This window comes from Abramis brama, assembly GCF_963993115.1.
Source record: "Abramis brama genome assembly, chromosome: 18".
Classification (NCBI taxonomy): Eukaryota; Metazoa; Chordata; class Actinopteri; order Cypriniformes; family Leuciscidae; genus Abramis; species Abramis brama.
In genome coordinates, this window is record NC_139980.1 from 34076780 (window position 1) to 34098164 (window position 21385).

At 36.6% G+C, this 21385-nt stretch overlaps 1 protein-coding gene across 1 annotated transcript in view; it reads left to right on the top strand.

Annotated features, from left to right (window-relative positions):
• The window catches only part of arhgap39 (Rho GTPase activating protein 39), a 61097-nt gene that overhangs the window by 30617 nt on the left and 9095 nt on the right, over positions 1-21385 (top strand). The window contains exons 4-8 of the mRNA XM_084092157.1: positions 7278-7442; positions 8862-9261; positions 11124-11197; positions 16092-16291; positions 19698-19789. Coding sequence (XP_083948283.1) covers positions 7278-7442; positions 8862-9261; positions 11124-11197; positions 16092-16291; positions 19698-19789 — 931 coding nt within the window. The remainder of the gene's footprint in view (positions 1-7277; positions 7443-8861; positions 9262-11123; positions 11198-16091; positions 16292-19697; positions 19790-21385) is intronic.

Below are 21385 nucleotides of genomic sequence, written 5' to 3' on the forward strand. Positions count from 1 at the left end.
TTGGCACCGCCAGTAGGAACTCTGAAGTGACGTAAGCCGCGTTTGTTGTTGTGACTTATTTTGACGGTGCTGAGAACGCCTGCCAGAGCCAGCCATTCATTAGTTTATGATCTGTCTTACAGTCCTGTCTATAATACGTGATTAGATAGAACTGTTATACAGGGAAAGTAGACAGTAATAAAGAGTTATTAGCGTATGTCGTGTGGTTGATGTCCAGTGTTGCTGAGCAGAAACACATGATCATGTTTCTCTCGGTCTCCTCAAAGTCGCGTTGGGTTTTCTCCTCAGCGTAAAGGTTACGAGGCTCATCTATCACTGTTTCCATGTTCGTAGAGTTAGTTTCTGGAGTAAATATATTGGCTATAATCTGTGTGTTTACACAGCTTTTTAAATTCCTACTATGAAAGATTCCTGTATTAATGTCACTGCAGTGGATGGGAGGCAATTCCCTGATTATTAGGGGCTTTCGCACCGGAGGAACCTTTTCATAGTTCCTAGAATTATTGGCATAAGTACCCGGTTTTTGGTGTGTTCGCACCGCAGGAACTAGTTCTAGGAACTCCTTTTGGAGGAACTAATTTATCTCCTTCTTCAGAGTCGGTCTAAACCAGCTCTATAGACCTTATGTAGCCCCGCCCCTTGTGTAGCCCCACCCCTTATGTAGCCCCGCCCCTTTTCAGCGCTGCGCTGGTTGTCTTTTGACTTCCGGTCTGTATTTTCACAGCGATCTTGCGTGTTTATTAATGAACGGCTCGTTTTAAAATCTTCCCGGTCGACTGACATTTGTTAAGACATCTGCTTTAAACATTACAGTCCTCATGATAACTTTCGTTAACTTTACATTAAGTAAATCCACTTCAAAAGCTAATTACTCATGGACAGCAGCGCCATAGGAATATATAGAGCGACTGCAAAAACGGAAGTTAAAAGACAATATTCTAAAGATGGCGGCGCCCTCGTTTCTCTGGCGCATAAGGTCTATAGGAACTATCCGTGACATTAGTGTTCACTGATTGGCCGAACGCATGCGAAACACCAGCACCCGCCATTTAAAAAAAAGCTGTGTAAACCAAGCAGCAACCTTCCGGTCTCTCTCTTGAATCCAACACTGAAGTGATTTAAACTGCAGTTCATCGACTGGCCACTAGAGACCGGCTGCAAAACAGACTCAATCCCATAGAGCCCCATGTTAAAATGCCCAACTTTACAGCAGAAAAAAATGTGTTTACAGTCTGGTGCAAAAAGTGTTTTGGTCTATATAGCTAATTTTGCCCTTCATGACGACTGTGAGGGGGGTGAATTTTTTTATAACTCATCCATTTAAATTATATTAAGCCTTAAAGTTCTGCATAATTAAGGGCGTGGCCACTTGAGTGACAGGTGGATTGCCGCTGATGTCACTACTAGCTTTTGTCTGCTGTCTGTTAGCATCACGTCACCTCAGCTAATCCGCCTCTTTGCCCATTTTCGTTTATCCAGGAGTGATGCGCTGCCAAGATGGCGACGGCCGGCTCCGCCCACTTTGGGCTTTAAAAATGCTTTTCAGAAACACTGCAGGTGACGTCACAGACAGTACGTCCATATTTCTTACAGTCTATGGTGTTAACACACAGCCCCTGTTGTGACACCTGGGACACATTACAATTATTGTAGGTGCTGCAATACTTTGCAACTGTGATTTAAGTGAGTCGAGCCTGCAGCGTTTCGACTCCTGCCATGAATGATAAACCACGTGTCTTGTTCAGGAGAGCTGGGCTGTTAAGTGATTTGACGCACCATTTTCATCTGCAGGAAAATAAAACAGGTGAAGACAAATCTCACAGATGCACATTGAAGGAAGGACCAGAAAAAAAACAGGAGATCATAAACTTGAGAAACCGCATAACAACACTTTAAAAAGCTCCCAGAATGCCCTATCGCTGTATAGCAACACCCTGGCAACCGTCTACAAACTTCTAGAATTGTAGCGGCAAGTTTTTCAAGGGCAAGGACATTTTCTACAGGAAAATAGGCTTTAAAAAATAGGATATTATATTAAATCTTAAAAAAATATATTATTTTTTAAATACAGGCAACACTTGCCCTCTTGGATTGTTTTTAAGGGCATTTTTACCTCCATGAGAGCAGATTTTTTCTATTATACATCACAAAGCGTGTTGTCCACTTACTTTAAAAGCCTTAATTCAGTTTTTTTTTTTTTTTTTTTTTAAATAAAAAAAGCTTTACTCAAAAAATGCTGAGTTGTTTCAAACCATGTTTGGGTCAAATATGTACAAACCCAACCATTGGTTTTAAAAGTTTAAAATAAAAAAGTTAAAAACCAACGGTTGGGTTTATCCATATTTGACCCAAACATGGTTTGAAACAACTCAGCATTTTTTTGTGAAAAAATAAATAAAAAATGTATATGTGTATATATATATATATATATATATAATTATTATTTTTAAATAAAAATAATAATAATTTTGTCATGTGATCATTAACTGACATCAAAGAATATTTAAGGTCAAAGGGGTTTGACTGACAAAAAAGGTTTGTGCATCCCCGCTTTAATTAATGGAAAAGGTAATTAGGGTGTCGGTAAACCTCAAATAGAAGAACCTCAAATTCGATAGGCCTTTCTAAACATCAGAAGCAGAGCACTTTCTAATTAATAGCACTGACTCAACTCAAATCAAGTTGCTTGATTATGTATCATGATGTCAGAGTGCACTATTATTGCGCAATAGGAAAGGTTTTCTTGGAGACATCGGCGCTTCGGGCCGTTAATGAGTTGGAATCCTCCGATGGTGTTTTGTGTCAGCGTTGAGATGAACTCTGAGCTCTTTCAGCCCAATATAATGAGCATTTAAATGTCCTGTCACCCTGCTCGAATCAGGCCTGAACCGCTGGTTTAACGCTGCCAGTCGGGTTAATTGGGACGCTGACCTTTCAACGCCCGTTACCCAACCAGTGATATCTTTGTTCTGGGTATATTGGGATGTATGGTTCTCGGAGGCTAAACTGTGTGAGCGTTTCCTTAAAGGATCTTTTTTTTTAGGTTCTGCTCTATTTGCTGATAATAATGGAGGCAGACAGTAGGACCAGTAGAAAACGGTGTCACACGAACTCTCTACATCAATTCTGCTTCCCAAACTTTCCCGAACACCATTTGCAGCGATGACATGAAATGAAGGCGGCTCAGACTCTAGCTCTCCGGACAGAGTTTAAATCATGATGCTTTTCCATTTTAAGAGATTTATGGGAAGGTTACAGGCTCTCACAGACAGCGGATGTGCATTTGTACAGCAGAACATGCACACGTCTCTTCGCACAGACACGCCTGGCTGTAAGAACATTAATATTTCAGCATGTGCAGTTTTAAGAGTCGTTGCACTTATGTAAAGGCATCAGAGTCCACACCCTCCTCACACACACACACACACACCAGCTCCAGGAGATACACGCTTCCTAGCGTTCATGTGTCTGGGTCACATTTCACAACTAAAAGATATTATATTTTGCATAAGGAAATCAAAACTTATTTTAATATTTTATGACCATTGATATTTAACACATTTCCCCCTGAAAGTCTCATTACTTGAATGCAAAAGAAAAAATACGGCTTTTTTTACATTTACATTTTATCTAAAATTACAAAGTAGTTAAAAAAAACAGTTATCATAATAAAAACTATAGATCTAAAAAATATTAGTGTACATTAATATAACAGCAGGAGCTGCATAGCAGATCTATTCCTCCAAGACCAAACACATCAACATTGTCAAAGCCATTACCGTGCCAAACAGAAATATATTTTTTTAGCAATTAATATATTTATTTGTCAAATTATATTTGGGGTGAAATATGATCTGGGCTGTGTTTCCCAAAGCAAATGGTCGCAAGTTCTGTTGAATTGTGTTGTTAAAGGAGTAGTTCACTTTAAAATGAAAATTACCCGTTTGGCCGGAAGCTTGAATTTTACTTTGTAACGTGTTAACTGTTAAATATGAATATCTTTCTTACACAAACGCATCGCTTCGCTTCAGAAGGCCTTTATTAACCCCCCGGAGCCGTTTGTGGAGTTCGTTTATGATGGATGGATGCACTTTTTTGAGCTATCACTGCCATTATAAAGCTCGGCAGCATCAGGGTGTTTATTAAAGGGATGGTTCGGAGTAAAATCAACCTAGGGTCCTTTGCACCATGACCTCGAGCCAAACACCCCCCAGAAGCCCTTTTTCCCTTGGTTGAACATTATTAAAGTTAGAGCTTATTTAGACATATCAGCCGGATGGCTTAGTGCAGGCGCTATTGGATCCAAGGATGTATCTCGTAAATTACCCCACTAATAATGCCCAGAATGGCACCAAACTTCTACAGTAGTACAGAACCTGTTTGTTCTCATAAAACGAGGCATTGGAAAGTTTGTAAGTACATCAGGAGTTTATTTAAATAACACTTGCCTGATGGCTAATGCTACCGCTAACCCGGACGTCGACGTCACTTCAGTGAGTTAAGAAAAGCACGTAAAAGTCCTGCAGAAAGCGATGCATAAGGATGAAGTGTAACGACGCCCAGCTCCAGGAATGCACTAATATTTTGTTGGTAGTACCAGTTTATAACAATTATTAGTTAACACTAATTTGTCAACACTTCTGATAAAATAATAAAAAATGCACGTTACACTTCATCCTTATGCATCGCTTTCTGCAAGACTTTTACGTGCTTTTCTTAACTCACTGAAGTGACGTCGACGTCCGGGTTAGCGGTAGCATTAGCCATCAGGCAAGTGTTATTTAAATAAACTCCTGATGTACTTACAAACTTTCCAATGCCTCGTTTTATGAGTACAGAACCTATTTGTACTACTGTAGAAGTTTGGTGCCATTCTGGGCATTATTAGTGCGGTAATTTATGAGATACAACCTTGGATCCATTAGCACCTGCACTAAGCATCCGGCTGATATCTCTAGATAAGCTCTAACTTTAATAATGTTCGACCAAGGGAAAAAGGCTTCTGGGGGGTGTTTGGCTCGAGGTCATGGTGCAAAGGACCCTAGGTTGAAATTACTCTGAACCATCCCTTTTAATATAACTCTGATTGATTCGTCTGAAAGAAAGTCATATACACCTAAAGCTTGAGGCCGAGTAAATCATGGGGTAATTTTCTTTTTAAAGTGAACTACTCCTTTAATAACGGGACTTTCGACCGTAGTTGGTTTTGGGAAACGCACCCCTGGACAGTCCTCCGCAGTTCTTCCCATCACCAAAAAATAAATAAATAAATAAATGTATCGACACTGGATAATCATGATGAGGTAATGAGGAGAGGAGTTCTCCTGAAGCAGCGTGATCCACAAACGGATGAAAGAGAAGATGGAGTGAACTGAAGCGATGGAGGAGAGGAAGCCTGCGTGACTCATTTATTAATCGTGTTGATCAAGAACGCCTGCGGCCATGAAACTTACACTGAGGAATCAGCCGTCGTTCCTCAAGCTGCCACACAGAAATAATAGGTGCTAACGCTCAAATATAGACACGCAATGCAGAACCAGAGCACAAAATCAGCCTTTTGAAATATTACCATCAATATTTGAAATTCATCCTGTACGATTCATATTGAAATCATTATAGCTAACTACATTTTTATGTTTTTTGAGGAAATTGTGAGGTGCTTGATCACATAAAAGTCCCCAGCTCTCCTTCAATGTGCGTCTGTGGGGTTTTTTTCCACCTGTTTTATGTTCCAGCTGCTGAAAATGGTGCATCTGATCACGTAAAAGAAAACATGTGATCAGAGGAAGCATTGACGCTGCGGTGCCGTTTGCCAGCTGTTTAAAATGTGCTTCATTATGAAGTGGTAATCAGTCTCACAGGAGTCATTAGGATTGATGATTTCTCTGCTATGTCAAATTAAGTTTATTTCTGAACCCAAAAATATGAAGTCATTTAGCAAGGGCACATTCATTGTCCCTCGTGTTCTCGTCACCTTCCATGACCTCCATATCAAACATTTATAGCATAAACTGGTGCTCTGAATCTCAATCTCTCTGTTCTCAAAAGATTTATTACAATACTCAGTTCATGTAAATAAATAATTCACATATTAATTGAACAAGTCACTGTTAAAGTAAATGACTAATTTTGAATGATTCGTTTGAACATCTTTTTTTTTAAAGGAAAATATGTATCACTACAAAAAATTATATTTTCATTATTAGTATTTTTTGCATCTTTCAAACTAGATGCATTTACCCGAGAGGCTAATTATGAATACATTTTTTTTTAAATAAGACACTTGGCAGATTATTGCTGAAGTGAAAAATGTAAAAAAAAAAGTGAACTTGAATTTTTTTTTATGAAAAATGATAAAAAACATTTTTTTTAAATGAAATATATATTTTCCAAAACACGTTTTACTCTAAAACTGTGAGACAGTCAAAGCCATAAATCAAAACAACATATGTTTCAAATTTGATGTTGATATCTCAACAAATGAGCGCTCAGTCAGATTGTGTTCGGCCGCAGTACCAAACGCTTCCACTAGAGGAAGTTCGTCTCCATTCATTTCCAATGCGCTCATTTTTGACCGCGAGGAGCACAAGTGTGACGATTTTTTCAGGACCATTTAACCTTTTCGAATCATGTCCATGATTTTTTTTTTTTTTTCACATAGCAAGTGCCAAAACCTTTACCAAGTTTCGTATTATTCCGATGAAGTAAAAAATTCTAAAAAAAAAAAAAAAAGTTAAACATTTAAGTAAAAAATTTGCAAACAGCAGCAGAGGGTTAATTTTCTCCTTTGTAATTAGCAACTTCCTAGCTGCTTATTTATAGACTATAGCCTGTACTAGGGTGTTTGTCTGTAGTTTAACTAGTCTAAATTAGGAGTAGCTTGTAGCTTCTTAGCAACGCCCTAGCAACAATCCATAACCCCATAGCACCCCCACTCAAATTTCCTTCAGAAAATGTAAAAATCTTTTTCATATTTTTTTAGGTGTTTGTGTTGTTTTGTTTCATGTAACTTTGCATGCTGCGTTTCATAACCAACGAAGTTACTGAGGCCACAGGAGAAAACCGGTTGAATCATTTGAAATTTCATAAGTGTGTGATAGCCTGAAGGAGGTATTTTTGCTCGTTTGATTGTTCTCATTATTTTGGGGATTGACTCATTTCCTCTCCGTGCTCTTCTTGACCCGACCCGAGGCTGAGACGCGGTTTAATATCTGTTCTTCCTCTGCTCTGAATGCTGCTCTTCAACATCAACATACAATGTTTTCTTTCTTCCCAAGTCGGAAGATCTGGGAGCGTGTTCCCAGTTCGAGGCCAGCCGGAATGCCAGGAACATGATGCCCAGTGCGAGCTGTGGTGTTTTCCCAGAGTTCACGCTCCGCAAACCCTCCTCGGAGACGGACATCGAGAACTGGGCATCCAAACACTTCAACAAGCACACCCAGGTACACTCATCATCATCACCAGTGTTTTATGCACAAAAACATGGATTTTAACCCTATAAAGCCTACAGTATCAAATTCCATACATGAATTTCTGAGGTCTCTAAATGATGAAAACGTCCTCCTCCAGTCCTTCTGTCGTCTGATTGATAGTTTAGACTTTTTTAGCGAGTAAAAGTCTTTTAGTGTAATTGTCCAAACGTCCTCCTTCAGCTCGTGTCTTTTTGCTGTGAAATCTGCACTTTTTTTATCAAGTAAACGTATGAATAACTTTGATATTGTAATATTTCAACTGCACTGAAGCAGCTTCGGTTTACTTGATCATCCAGACATCATTTATTAGAAAAATTATGAGTATTAAATATGTTCAAGGAAGGTTTATTTGTTCATCTCTCAATCATCATGTTATTGAATTGCATTATATTTTTTAAAACTACAGAGCTTTGTTTCATAACACAGATTGGCAGATATAGAGTGACGACTGATATTAATATGCATTTTATGCAAGTTCTCAGTCTCTGCTATACTGTTATTATGATATCATTGATTTACATAACCTTAATTTTTGTCCATATAAATATTATATTAGCAAATATTAGCATATTTTTTGCTAAGTTTGGGCCTCTGAAGTGTCCTCTTTGAGTATGAGGTTCAAATTCTAATTATATAAAACTATGAGCCATAAAAGTTTAAAATATAAAACACAAATGCAAACTTAAATTTTGTCAAACTGTTCCATAAAAAATGTGATTTTTCTGACCATTATTTTATGTCAGGTATGTCCTCCACTTTCATTGAAATGTAACATTCAAAATATTTAATATGTTAATGATACTAAAATAAAACTTAAATTATTCTTTTTATGGGGGGGGGGGGGGGCTTAATTTTGTCTGTGGGGAATTGATTGGTTGGTGGTGGTTTGCTATTGGCTGATCTCATGTGAGTGACAGGTTGCCCCGCCCACATCATCAGAGAAGAGAAGAGATGCTGCAAGAGGGAGGGGAAGATATTTTGATTCAAGATTACAGTACATGAATTTAAAAACATAATGTTTATGGATAAATTATTTATAATAAACACAGCAATATTCCATGAAAAAACAAGTTAGCATATAGTTTGGATTGGCGGTATGGTTCTGTTCTGGGCAGATATCATTAATGTCAATAGTTTAATGTACAACGTAATTCGAGAATTTAGTCTGATTCAAGGGGAATCAGAATGCCCTACTGACTGGAGACAGGAGGAGCTGGGGAGGGAGGAGGGTAATCGCTCCTGAGAAACGCGATAGCTGCTGATAATACTGAAGGACCTTATGTAGTTAGCATTCCTATTTAGACCTTAAATAGGAATGCAGTTCCTATTTCCACCACTAGTTGTCATTCTTACAGACTGCACCTTTAACCGAGGTGATTTGTCTTCCAGGGTCTGTTCAGGAGGAAAGTCTCCATTGCCAACATGCTAGCCTGGAGCAGCGAGCCCATCAAGAAGCCCATGATCGTGACTTCGGACCGAACCGTGAAGCGCGAGGCCGTGGACCTCTTCAAACTGATCCAGACCTACATGGGCGACCGGCGTGGGAAAGGAGACCCTCTGTCGGTGGCTCTGGAGGTGACGGTGCGGGGCTGGAGCTGTCAGGGCCTGAGGGATGAGCTTTTCATCCAGCTCTGCAGACAAACCACCGAGAACTTCCGCTACGACAGCCTTCAGAGAGGCTGGGAGCTCATGGCCATCTGCCTGGCCTTCTTCCCCCCCACGCCTCGCTTCCACAACTACCTGGAGGGCTACATCTACAGACACATGGACCCGCTGAACGACACCAAGGGTACGGCGGGAACTTCATGATAACTGATATCACATGATAAATCCAGGCTTAAAGGGATAGCTCACCCAAAAATGATGATTTACTCTCCCTCAAGCGATCCTAGGTGTATATGACTTTCTTCTTTCAGACGAATACAATCGGAGTTAAATTACAAAATGTCCTGCTTCTTCACAGCTTTATAATGGCAGTGAATGGAGGATGTGATTTTGAAGCCCAAAAAAGTGCATCCATCCATTTTAGTTGATGTAGTTTTAAATATGGATATTTTTCTCACGATAACACATCGTTTTGCTTCAGAAGGCCTTTATTAACCCCCCGAAGCCATGAGGAGCACTTTTATGATGGATGGATGCACTTTAAAATCATATCCTCCATTCACTGCCATTATAAAGCTCGGAAGAGTGCTTTTTTTATTTAACTCTGATCGTATTCGTCTGAAAGAAGAAAGTCATATACACCAAGGATGGCTTGAGGGAGAGTAAATCATGGGGTAATTTTCAGTTTTGGGTATATTATCTCTTTAAGGCCAGTTCACACCCAGGGCCAGATTTACTAAACAGGCTTTTTTAAATCCCATAAAAGCGGCGTGAGTGGAAAGTTCTGCGATGATCGACTGACGACGTGCAAATTAAACAACATAGACATAATGACCAACACAATCTACCAAGAGCAGCGCAAATTAGCGTCTGGTTAAAGGAATGGCGTAAACACCAGTACACTGACGAGCGCAAATCCTAGTAAATCCCCTTGCGTGGTTCATTTAAAAACTCTCCTCCCATAAATTTTGCATCTGAAAGGGAAACTCCTACAAATGCATATGCAATAAGGTCAGTTGAAAAAGGTCAGTTGAAATTCAGTGCTAATGTTTCACTGCGTCTTTAGTAAATCCTGACAGTAGGTTTTTAACGCTAAGAGAGCGTTTGCGTCGGCGCAAGCTGTTAGTAAATCTGGCCCTGAGAAAGATAATGTCACAAGGATGAAGATGAAGATGAAGGAGAGTTAAAAAAGGTTTCTATAAACAAAATGGTTCTTTAATGAAAACAAACTCAGGTAATCCACAACAACGAAGAGAAAGTAACAGCACGCACAAATAACGACCGACACACACAGAGTGAAGGTGAGGGACTTAAATACACAGTGGTAATGAAGAGGTGATGAACAGGTGTGATGATCTGATGAGTGTCCATGGCAACCGATGAGTGGCGGGAAAATCAAACAAAGGAACACACAATGAAAACAAACTGAAAGTCCATGAAAGTGAAACTAAAGATGAATAAGAGCAGATAACTGTGACAGAAAACTATTAGCGTCCACACCAGCGCACAATATTGTTCTGTGTATTCTGGTTTCTCCAGGTCGGCTGGTTTGCTGGTTTATCCATGTTTTAAATGTATACAGTTCTGTTGTGCAGCATCACATTCAGCACAAAATAAAAATGCAATGTTTTGTTGTAAATTAATTGTTATATTTTAAAAGCTTGATTAAAATGTTTAATAATAAATTTGCATCAAATCATAAAACAGAATTTAAAAACATTTTTTGGGGGGAAAATGCAATGAAATTTAGGTTTGCAATAGTTTGCAAGATTAGAATTTGTGAGGAGAATTTGAACTATTTTTAAATGAATGAACTTAAAGTAAAAATGAATAATAGTGTTATAAGTTTTGATAGATGCTACAAAAAGTAAAAAGTAAAAAGTATGATCTTATGCGGCACAATTATTATTAAGCTATTAAGATTCTGATAATCCAAATGCAGTTTATACAGAGAAAGTGTTGTGTGTTATATGATTTGCAGTGACTGACGTGTGTGTGTGTGTGTGTGTGTGTGTGTGTGTGTGTGTGTGTGTTTCTCTGTTGCAGGAGTGGCGATAAGCAGCTATGCAAAATACTGTTACCGTAAACTCCAGAAAGCTGCGCTCACCGGAGCCAAGAAGGTTTGCGTCTTTTGTTTATTTTTGTTTAGGTTTTTTTTGTTTTGTTTTGTTTTTGGTAACACTTTATATTACAGTGTCTTTGTTGCATATGTTACATGTACTTACCATAATAATAACAGTAAATGATGCATAATTACATGCAACTAACCCTCAACCAAACCCTAATCCTACCCTAACCCTATAGTAAGTACATGTTGTTAATTAATATTACTCAGTACTTAAATATATAATTACACTGTAACAATGACACCTTAAAATATAGTGTAATTTTTTATTTATTTATTTTTTACTGTAAGCACTGTGTGACCCTTCCTTGTCTGTGAAAGGTGCTGTATAAATAAACTTTACTTACTTCCTTATGCTTAAAGGCAGCTTCACACTTGTAGTGTTGCCATGTCCACTTGTTATAAGCATTTTTTTGGGGTTGTTGTATAAGTTAGGTTGGACTGCAGCGGACACGGAAAAAACAACTTTCACTTAGAAATTGCTTGTAAATTTGTAAATAATTACAGAGAAAATGCAAGTACACTCATAAAAAAAAAAGTTTTCATTCAAAAATGGCTAAATTTCACAAACAATTAGAAAGAAACTTGGGATGCATGATATATCGGTCAACATATCGATATCGGTCCATATATATACATTTTTAATGTTATCGTTATCGGCCCAATAAGAACATTTGGTCGATATATTAAAGCCGATAAATAATGTATTATTTCCTCCAGCTGAGACACTTCAGATGCGACTGTTCAACATCATGGGTTTAAATTGCTTGAAATATGATTGGAAAATTTTCAAAAAGGAAATCAGAGTTCAGTGCAACATGTCTATCATACAGCCTACATAAAATTATAATGAGAACATCATCATTATGATTATGTGCTTGGGACATGGTGAGACTTTTATTTTTGTAATCAGGCCAAATCCAAAATTTGGATTTAGATTTATTGGCCAATATATCGGTAAGCGACTTTCAGATATAAAGAATTATCAGTAAATTAAACATGAAGTTTTAAGGTAGAAGTAAAACTGAAATTGTATTTTCTTGTAAAACTTGTTAAAACTTAATTCAAATGCTTCTAATGGAAACAACTTTCCAGTAAATTTCACAAATACTTTCAAAGAAACTCCAAGTAACACATTGAATTGAACGTGACATTTTGAAATAAAAAGACTGAAATAGTATTTCATACTCCAACAGTCTTAGGACTTTGAAAAGTAATTTTTTACGGTGTATTTTTAAGTTTATATTTAATGATGGTGTTCTGCCTCTGCGTCTGATTCATCTCTGCTGTGTTTCGGCTCTGATTGTCTCTATTGGCACCGTATGTGCTAATTGGCCATGAAGTGGTGGGAGGACCCGGTTCGGCCTGGTATTTAACGTTTTTTAATTAACATTCAGTTTCTCGAATTTGCCTATTGCCCTGGATACATCGCCATGGCAACGGTTGCCGAGTCTCTAATAGGCTGGTGATGATTTACGTGCCGACCGCATTGTTGCATGATGAGGTGTCAATCATCGCACCTGCGTGACGGGATCTTCCCCATGCGTTCTTGGGTTTATTCCTCCTCGTGTGTGAATGTGTGGAAGTTTTAATTGCATGATGCCAGTGGCCTGTGGAGATTCCAGTCGGTGTAAACGGCCAGTAAAAGGGAACTGTGTGTGTTTGCCAGACGCCCAGCAGGGTAAAGCTTCAATCCATGGCTCTGGTCCAAATCCTAGTGTGTTTGCATCGTTTGCATGCTCATAAAGACGGCAGCATATGCTACCTTTCTTTGGCCGGACACGAAGGCAGGGTTCACATCCAGTATGGAAAATTATTGAATTTGATTTTAGCAATTTCCAGGTCTGGAAGTGTATGGAAAAATTAAGAAAATTTGTGTTTCCAAACTATTGCCACTGTTTTTTTCATCACGCAAATAAATGATTTAATCTGCAAATTTGTAGTAGAGCAAACATTATTAAATAGTAGAATATCCTACAGTTATTTTTGAAAATAATGTATTTTCTAAATGAATGTAATCAGTGACTATATTATTTTAAAAGTAGAAATTAATAAATGTATTGAATTTAAAATATTTAAAATGTATGCAGTGAAAATGTGAATGTACTCAATATCATTTCATTGATATTTTGACAATATTTAAAAAATTAAAATATACATTTAAAGTATTTTTTGGTAAGAAAATATAAAATAAATTAAATATATAAAATTAATAAAATAAATTAATAAAACTAATAAAATTAATTATAATTTTTTTTTATAAATAAATGTTATCAGTGACAATATTTTAAAACTTATAATGAATATATTTAAAATTATGCAGTCAGTGAAAATGTGAATGTAATCCATATTATTTTATTAATATTTTTTAATAATTTAATAAAATGTATATTATTTTAAAGACTATTATAGGAATTTCAAAGGATTTTTCTAAATAAATGTAATCAGTGATGATATTTTAAAACGTATAAAATTAATTTAAATATTTTTTCTTAATAAATGTAATCAGTGAAGATATTATTTAAAAATTTACAAAATTAATTTGAAATATTTTTCTAAATAAATGTTATCGGTGACGATATTTTAAAACTTATAATGAATGATGAATATAATGAATTTAATGAATTTTAAATATTCAAAATGTATGCAGTCAGTGAAAAAATGTAAATATACCGTAATCAGTATTATTTTATTGTATTAGTTTATATTAACTGATAATATGAATTTAAAATGTTTTTTTTTTCTAAATAAATGTAATCAGTGACAATAATATTATATATTAATTTCATTGTGCAGTTAGTGAAAATGTGATCAATATTATTTGATCATTTTATCAATATTATTTTAAAACGTATAATATGATTTTATTAAAATGCTGCACATTGAACTTGTCTGGGTTTGGTGCAATATTCTGCTAGTTATTTAGCAACATAGTACCTTTCATATTAATACATATTAAATATGGTCTGGAAATTTGAGTCTGGGAAAGTATGGAGTTTTGAATGGGAACATCTGTCGGAACCCTGTCACATGCAATCCCATGATGCATTGTGATGAACTCACTAGATTTTGGTACAGAGCCACATACCCTTTTTCCTTGGATTAGGATTAGGTTATTTTATGTTTAAGATAAAACGGACATAAAATCTGACAGCATTAGCTGTAACATGGAGGCTACGCCTATGAACAGTGGAGGAAAACTAATCCTGGCTTTTGGGTGATAGATAAATAAACATGGAAATTGATTCGTGACCTTTGAGAATCGATTTTGAATCGACCACGTTTTAAAAAACGGGTCCCATTTTATATTAAGTGGCTTTAAGTACTATGTACTTACATCGAAAAATAAGAACGATGTACTTATTGTGTTTCTGTTGTATTGTAAAACACGTTAGCTGCTACTGAGGAGTGATACGGGTGAACAGTGTACATACTTTACATTACAGCTGTAATTATATTCAGGTATTTTCAAAATATAAGTACAGTGTAAAAACATGTACACAATAAGTCCATTGTATCAAATTATTAATTTCAATGTAAGTACATTAAAGACACTTAAAGGGACAGTTCACCCAAAAATGAAAGTTCTCTCAGTAATTACTCTCCCTCATGTTGTTCAACCCCGTAAGACTTTCGTTCATCTTCAACACAAATTAAGATATTTTTGATGAAATCTGAGAGCTGTCTCACTCCTCCATAGGCTTCTCTGTTATTGAAACTTGCCGGCCCAGAAAAGTTAGTAAAGACAATGTTTAAAATAGTCCAAGTGACTACAGTGGCTCAACCTTAAGTTTATCAAGCGACGAGAATACTTTTTGTGCGCAAAAATAACGACTTTATTCAACTCTTCATTTTCTCCTGTGTGTCTCTGAGTGAGTTCACGTAGTGTAACAGCGCAGCGCTTCACGTCAGAACGGAGGCTCACTATTGGCTGACGCTGGTCATGTGTGTGATGTGTGTGATGCTGGCCAATAGTGAGCCTCCGTTCTGACGTACAACCCAGAAGCGCTGCGCTGTTACACTACGTCAACTCACTCAAGCCCCTTTCACACAGAGATTCCGGAAAAAACACGGATAAAGTGACCCGGGATTTGACCCGGGTTTGTTTGATTTTGGTTCATTCACACTGCCAGTGATTTTCCGGAATCAGAGAGTGTGTTCACACACAACCCGTAAAAATCCCGTAAAGACACGTGACATCGATGTGACTTGTAATGTCTCAGCAGCATCTTCAGTTTTCTTATGAGCTGCGATTTCCACGAAACCACGCTTGTGCATTTTTTTCTCTGATTCGATCATAAACTTGCGCATTACGTACCGTTTCACAGCTGGCGAACGATCCCGGCTTCAGCATCATCACTACGACGCGGCAATATTACGGCTTTTGTGCACACAGCGCGCGTTCCACCGTTATCAATCCCGGGTCGTGTTTGCGTTCACACAGAAGGCATTCTGACAATTTCCCGGCAATTTGCCGGGATCATCGCGTTGTGTGAAAGGGGCTTCAGAGAAACACAGAGGAAAATGAAGAGTTGAATAAAGTCATTATTTTTGCGCACAAAAAGTATTCTCGTCGCTTGATAAACTTAAGGTTGAGCCACTGTAGTCACTTGGACTATTTTAACGATGTCTTTACTAACTTTTCTGGGATGGCAGATCTCGATTACAGAGAAGCCTATGGAGGAGTGAGACAGCTCTCAGATCTCATCAGAAATATCTTCATTTGTGTTGCGAAGATGAACGAAATTCTTAGGGCGTTGAACAACATGAGGGAGAGTGATTACTGACAGAATTTTCATTTTTGGGTGAACTAACCCTTTAATGTAAAGTGGGTCCAAAAAACGATCTTTGCCCAGCCCTAATTAGCAATATCTTCTGTCTGTCCGTAGGGTTTGAACAAGCCCTCAATAGAGGAGATCGCACACGCCCGTAACGCCATCTTCCGGCTCTCGATGTTCGGCTCGTCTCTGGAGGAGGTGATGCTGATGCAGAAGGACCGATACCCTGACCGAGAGCTGCCGTGGGTTCAGACGCGCCTCTCAGAGGAAGTGCTCGGCTTGAACGGAGACCAGACCGAGGGCATCTTCAGGTCACACACGCTTCTATTAAAGATTTAATTGCTATGTTTAATTGATTCCATGCTGTGACCGAGTAATTAAAATATTCATCAGCATTATTTTTAGCTTTTTGATAATGTGCAAGAAGCATCATCTTGAACCAAAAAGTCATTTGACGGGATGGTTTCATCCGAAAAGTAAAAAGTAATAAAGAACTAGATAAAAAAATATCAAGGAATGTTTTCCATGCACAGGAAAAATTATATTATTACTGATTCAATGCTGTGACTGAGTAATTAAAATATTCATCATTATTTTTTAGCTTTTTGGTTCGTTAAGGTTCGTTATTTAACTACTTTAGTTAGCATGAGCTAATAATGAACTGCACGTATACAGCATTTGTTTATCTTTGTTAATGTTAACCGTTAACCGGGAAATTTATATTTCATCATTTTCATTTATATGCACTATTATTATTTGTATTCTGCAATATTGATTTACATATTCTACCATTCAAAAATGTATAGGCTTTTTTTAAAGTAATACTTTTATTCAGCAAGGATGCTTTAATTTGATCAAAAGCGACATTAAAGACATTTATAATGTTACAAAAGATTCTATTTCAAATGAATGATGTTCTTTTGAACTTTATATTCATTAGAGAATCCTGAAAAATAAAATGTATCAGTTTCCACAAAAAATATGTTTTCATAAAATTCTTTTTAGCGACTTTTCAGACCATCTTTTCAAAAAAGCGCCTAGCGGCAAATCTTGCGACTTCTTGGACAAATTTCAGTGACCTCCTAATGTTGCCAGCACTGTCCTGCGAGCGCGAGGTCTTGATTTCTCCCTGTCCAGTGAATGGCTGAACGTTCTGCACACGGCAGCTGACAGACGTGTTTCATTTCAACTTAACACTTATCTGCTTCTCTTTCGTTTTATATTTAAAGAATTTTGTTTGGCCATTTTAATTTCCAATCTTTTCTTGTGCTCATCACTTGTTAAACTCACTATCACAGAGCTTTAGTTCATCCAGTTTCCGAACTCTCAATTCAGATAATTTTACACATATAAAAAATGTAGTCATTAACTATATCATACTCGTTCTATTGTCTGACTAAAAATATATTTAGGAAAGGAGAACAGCTTTATTGGACATTTGGCTATATATATTAAAATTGAGTATGTGAGCATGAATTTGGAGAGAAAACTCATTAGGCAGGCCGAACGCAAGTACAACGTGATGACGTCATGAATATGCTAATTGGCGTATGACGTCATCTAGCGACATTTAGCGACTGTCTGGGAAGGCATTAGCTACTTTCCTTTGAAAATAGTGGGCAACACTGTGAGACGGCCTACGATGATGCATGTCGTGTGCTTTCAAAGCAGCTCGCATTAACACTCTACAAGCAACTTTGCCAAAGTTAAAGTATAACTTTATCTGTAGGTTAAATAAATCTGAGAATGAAATAATTATGTCACAACAAATATTAGATTTAGTGCAGTCCGCTACCAGTCCGAGCTGTGGAGGCACTGGTGCAGATGTCTTTTTAAAAAGCCTATTTAATTGTTGTTTCCTTGTATTTGGTGCGTGTGTGTGTCTTGTATCAATATTGCACCACGAATCCGGAATAAAGTTTAATTGAATTGAATTGAATTGAAACAGACAATTTGAGCTGATTCACATTTTTGAACTGAATTTCTGCTAAATCAGAGACGCCATTAAACATCTCAGTCTTAACGCTCTTATACACGTGAAATTAATCTAATGACACTCTGGGAAATTTAATTACTTCATAAAAAGTGCATTAAGATCATCAGTGTTCACAGTGCCTGCAAAATAACTGCAAATGTATTGTAACTTTTCAGCCCTAATTAACCCACATTAACCCGCTGACATCACCACATGTACGCCATTAACCCACACAGTAGATAATGTAAATCTGTGTGGTGGTTATAATTAATAAACAAGTCTTTGAGTTCTAATTAGACCTGGATTATTCAGTGTGGGCATGTTTACTGGACAAACATGGCATCCAAAATCGAATACTTCACTACTATATAGTATGAGAACACAGCATGTCGGAATTCATAGTATTAGAAAAACAGTAGACGAAAAGTCCCGAGATTCTGAAGTGCATACGATGGACACTCTGCTATCCCATGAGGCCACGGGAGAGGATTTATGAACGACAGTAAAGCAGATTTATGAACGTTCATTTTGCTTGTTGACTCTAATTGGTGGAATTTTCTGTTCAGCATCATGGGAAATGTAGTTTTTCACCACAAATTTCGCTGTTAAACATGATTACTTTAAAACTAAGCTGAAATGATGTGGGCTGACGGCTTCAGCAGAAGCAAACACCACTGATTATAAACCTTGGAGCTCAGTCTTTTTAAAGGTTTATAAATTATCCTTCAAAATCACTTTCCCTATGGAGAGTTTTTACTTCCCGAATGTGATTCTTGTATTTTTTGTTTAAACTTTGGTAACACTTTATTTTAAGGTGACGTACTTACACATTACTACATACTTACTATAGTAAGAAATGTAAATTATGCATAATTACAAGTAACTAACCCTAAACGTAACTCTATAGTAAGTACATGTAGTTGATTAATATTATTCAGTACTTTTTTAAGTACAATGTAACTACGTCACCTTAAAATAAAGTGTAACCTAAACTTTTACATGAATTCTTCATTGATAATGTGTTATTAAAACTGTAAAGTTTCTAATCATCTTTTTTTCAGTTTTTGCACATAGATATCATTCTCTTCCCTTCATATTTATTTTTGAGTTTTATTCTTATTATTTATTCATTTGTACATTTTGTTGTCTTATTGATTTTTTTCTTCTATTTTTGCATTTTATTGTCTTATTCTTTTTATTCTTTTTTAATTCTTTCTTTGGTAACACTTTACATTTTTAAAGCATTTATTAATCTTAGTAATAGTTACTAAAAAAAATAGTTAAATTGTTCATTGTTTGTTCATGTTCACAGTGCATTAATTATTGTTCGAAAACTTTTGATTTTAAAAATGTACTAAATGTTGAAATTAACATTGACTAATATTAAATTAAATGCTGTGGAAGTATTAGTCATTGTTTGTTCATTGTAAAAAGTACAGTATAAATAAAATGTAACTTACTCAAATAACTCTAAATATGAATTGGATAACTATACTTGAAGCCTTAAACGAAACATTGATAATATAATTATTAAATACTAAGCGTGAAACCCTCACTGCTGTTCAGATTAAAACTCATTGGCACAATAAATCCCAACAGTATATATGAATTAAGTTTTTATGTTGTAATAACCTGTCTTAATTACAGAAAGGTATATGTTCATTGTCTTCTGTAGTTTTCAGTCACCATGTCCACGATGCTGATGTTTTGCTGAAGTGTAACGTGTGTTTTGTGTGTCTCAGGGTGCCCGGAGACATTGATGAAGTAAACGCGCTGAAATTACAGGTGGACCAATGGAAGGTGCCGACCGGCCTGGAAGACCCACATATTCCAGGTATCCCACAGTTCCTTTGTCTAATCTAATATAAGCAATTTAAACAATCTACAGAGGATTGGGGGTCATATTTGCCATAGTAATATACATGGTATAGCAAATTTCTCACAGACCATTAGGGCCACGAGTCAAACAGGGCGAGATTCAGTCTGATCGGCCTCCATTAATCTTGTCTAATAGGTGCTCAAACTTCATTGGCCGATGGCGGCCATGTTTTTCAAGATATGCAAATGTCCTCATATACAGACACCTTGGACAAAGACACTGCATTCCAATTTTCAAGTCGATCGGACTAATGGTTATGTAGTTAGAGCCGTTTTCATGTTTTTTCATGTTATAGCGCCACCAAGTGGCAAAATCCAGCTTTTTTTGTACTGTGACCTCAGATTGAGATTTTACATATGTGTACCAATTTTGGTGAAAATATCTCATTCCATTAAATAGTTAGAGCTATTTTAGTTATTTTAAACGTTCTGGCGTCTTGTTGCAGAACTTTTTTCGATAATTATTAATATTCAGAATCGTTCTCCACTGGAAATAGTATACCATCCAAGCACCTTTGGCATACTGTGTTCAGCATACTATAATTTGTGATGCACTAATTCTATTCTTACTACGCTGTAAAACAATCTGGTGTAGGATTTACTTTGAAACATTCATCACTCAGAAATTGCTTGTAAATTTCACAAATAATGAAAGAAACGGCGTGTGACGCATTGAATTAAACTTGACATTTTTAGTCGTAATTTCGAAAAAGCATTTTTTACAGATTATATAGTAAAAATAGCATGCATGTTGGCCTGTGGCTGAGAAATGAACAGTGTCTAGTTCATTCTCGGATTGGATTTGCTAATTACTTGTGTTGGTTGTTTAGTGCGGGTATTTCATGATACATTATTGATAAAGATCCTCTGTAGCGGTTCTTGCACGCAGACAGCTGTTTGTGAACGAAACAAGCAAGTACAAAATATCTTCACAACATTACTGGAGTTGAGTTACATCAGTGCAACATTTCTAAAGTGTCTGATCTCAAATATTTTAGTAATCATCATAAATTCAAAAGCTGAAACACTCATTAGCTTAAACACAACGCTTTGAGATTGGAACTGCGTCTCCATGAAAACGGCACTTTAAAACCTTTTAGCGGCTCAATTTTTGTGATATCAAATTAAAATTTGAAACACAACACAACTTGGTTTCACATCCGGCTTTGATTTTCTTGCAATACACTTCAAATTATTTTGTAATTATATGAATTTTGTATAAAATAAAATAAAATATTTAGTTCAGTCCATTTGCTTTTTCACACTTACATTTTTTGAAGCTGCTTTCACTTAAAAAAATCTACTGAGCATCTTCTTTAAAAGGGAGACCAACCTGATCTGTATTACAAAGAATTAATTAATTACAAACATTTAAGTTCAAAAAGGGGGTGACAGAAAACAGGTTAAAACATTATTTTGTGTCAAGTATGTAGAATAAAAGTGTTTTCTCATCCATTCATGATTTAACAGTAATCTTTCAACTGTAGCTATTATAGTATTAGTCCAGATTAGTCCAGCTCTTTATCGCGACACACACACACACACACACACA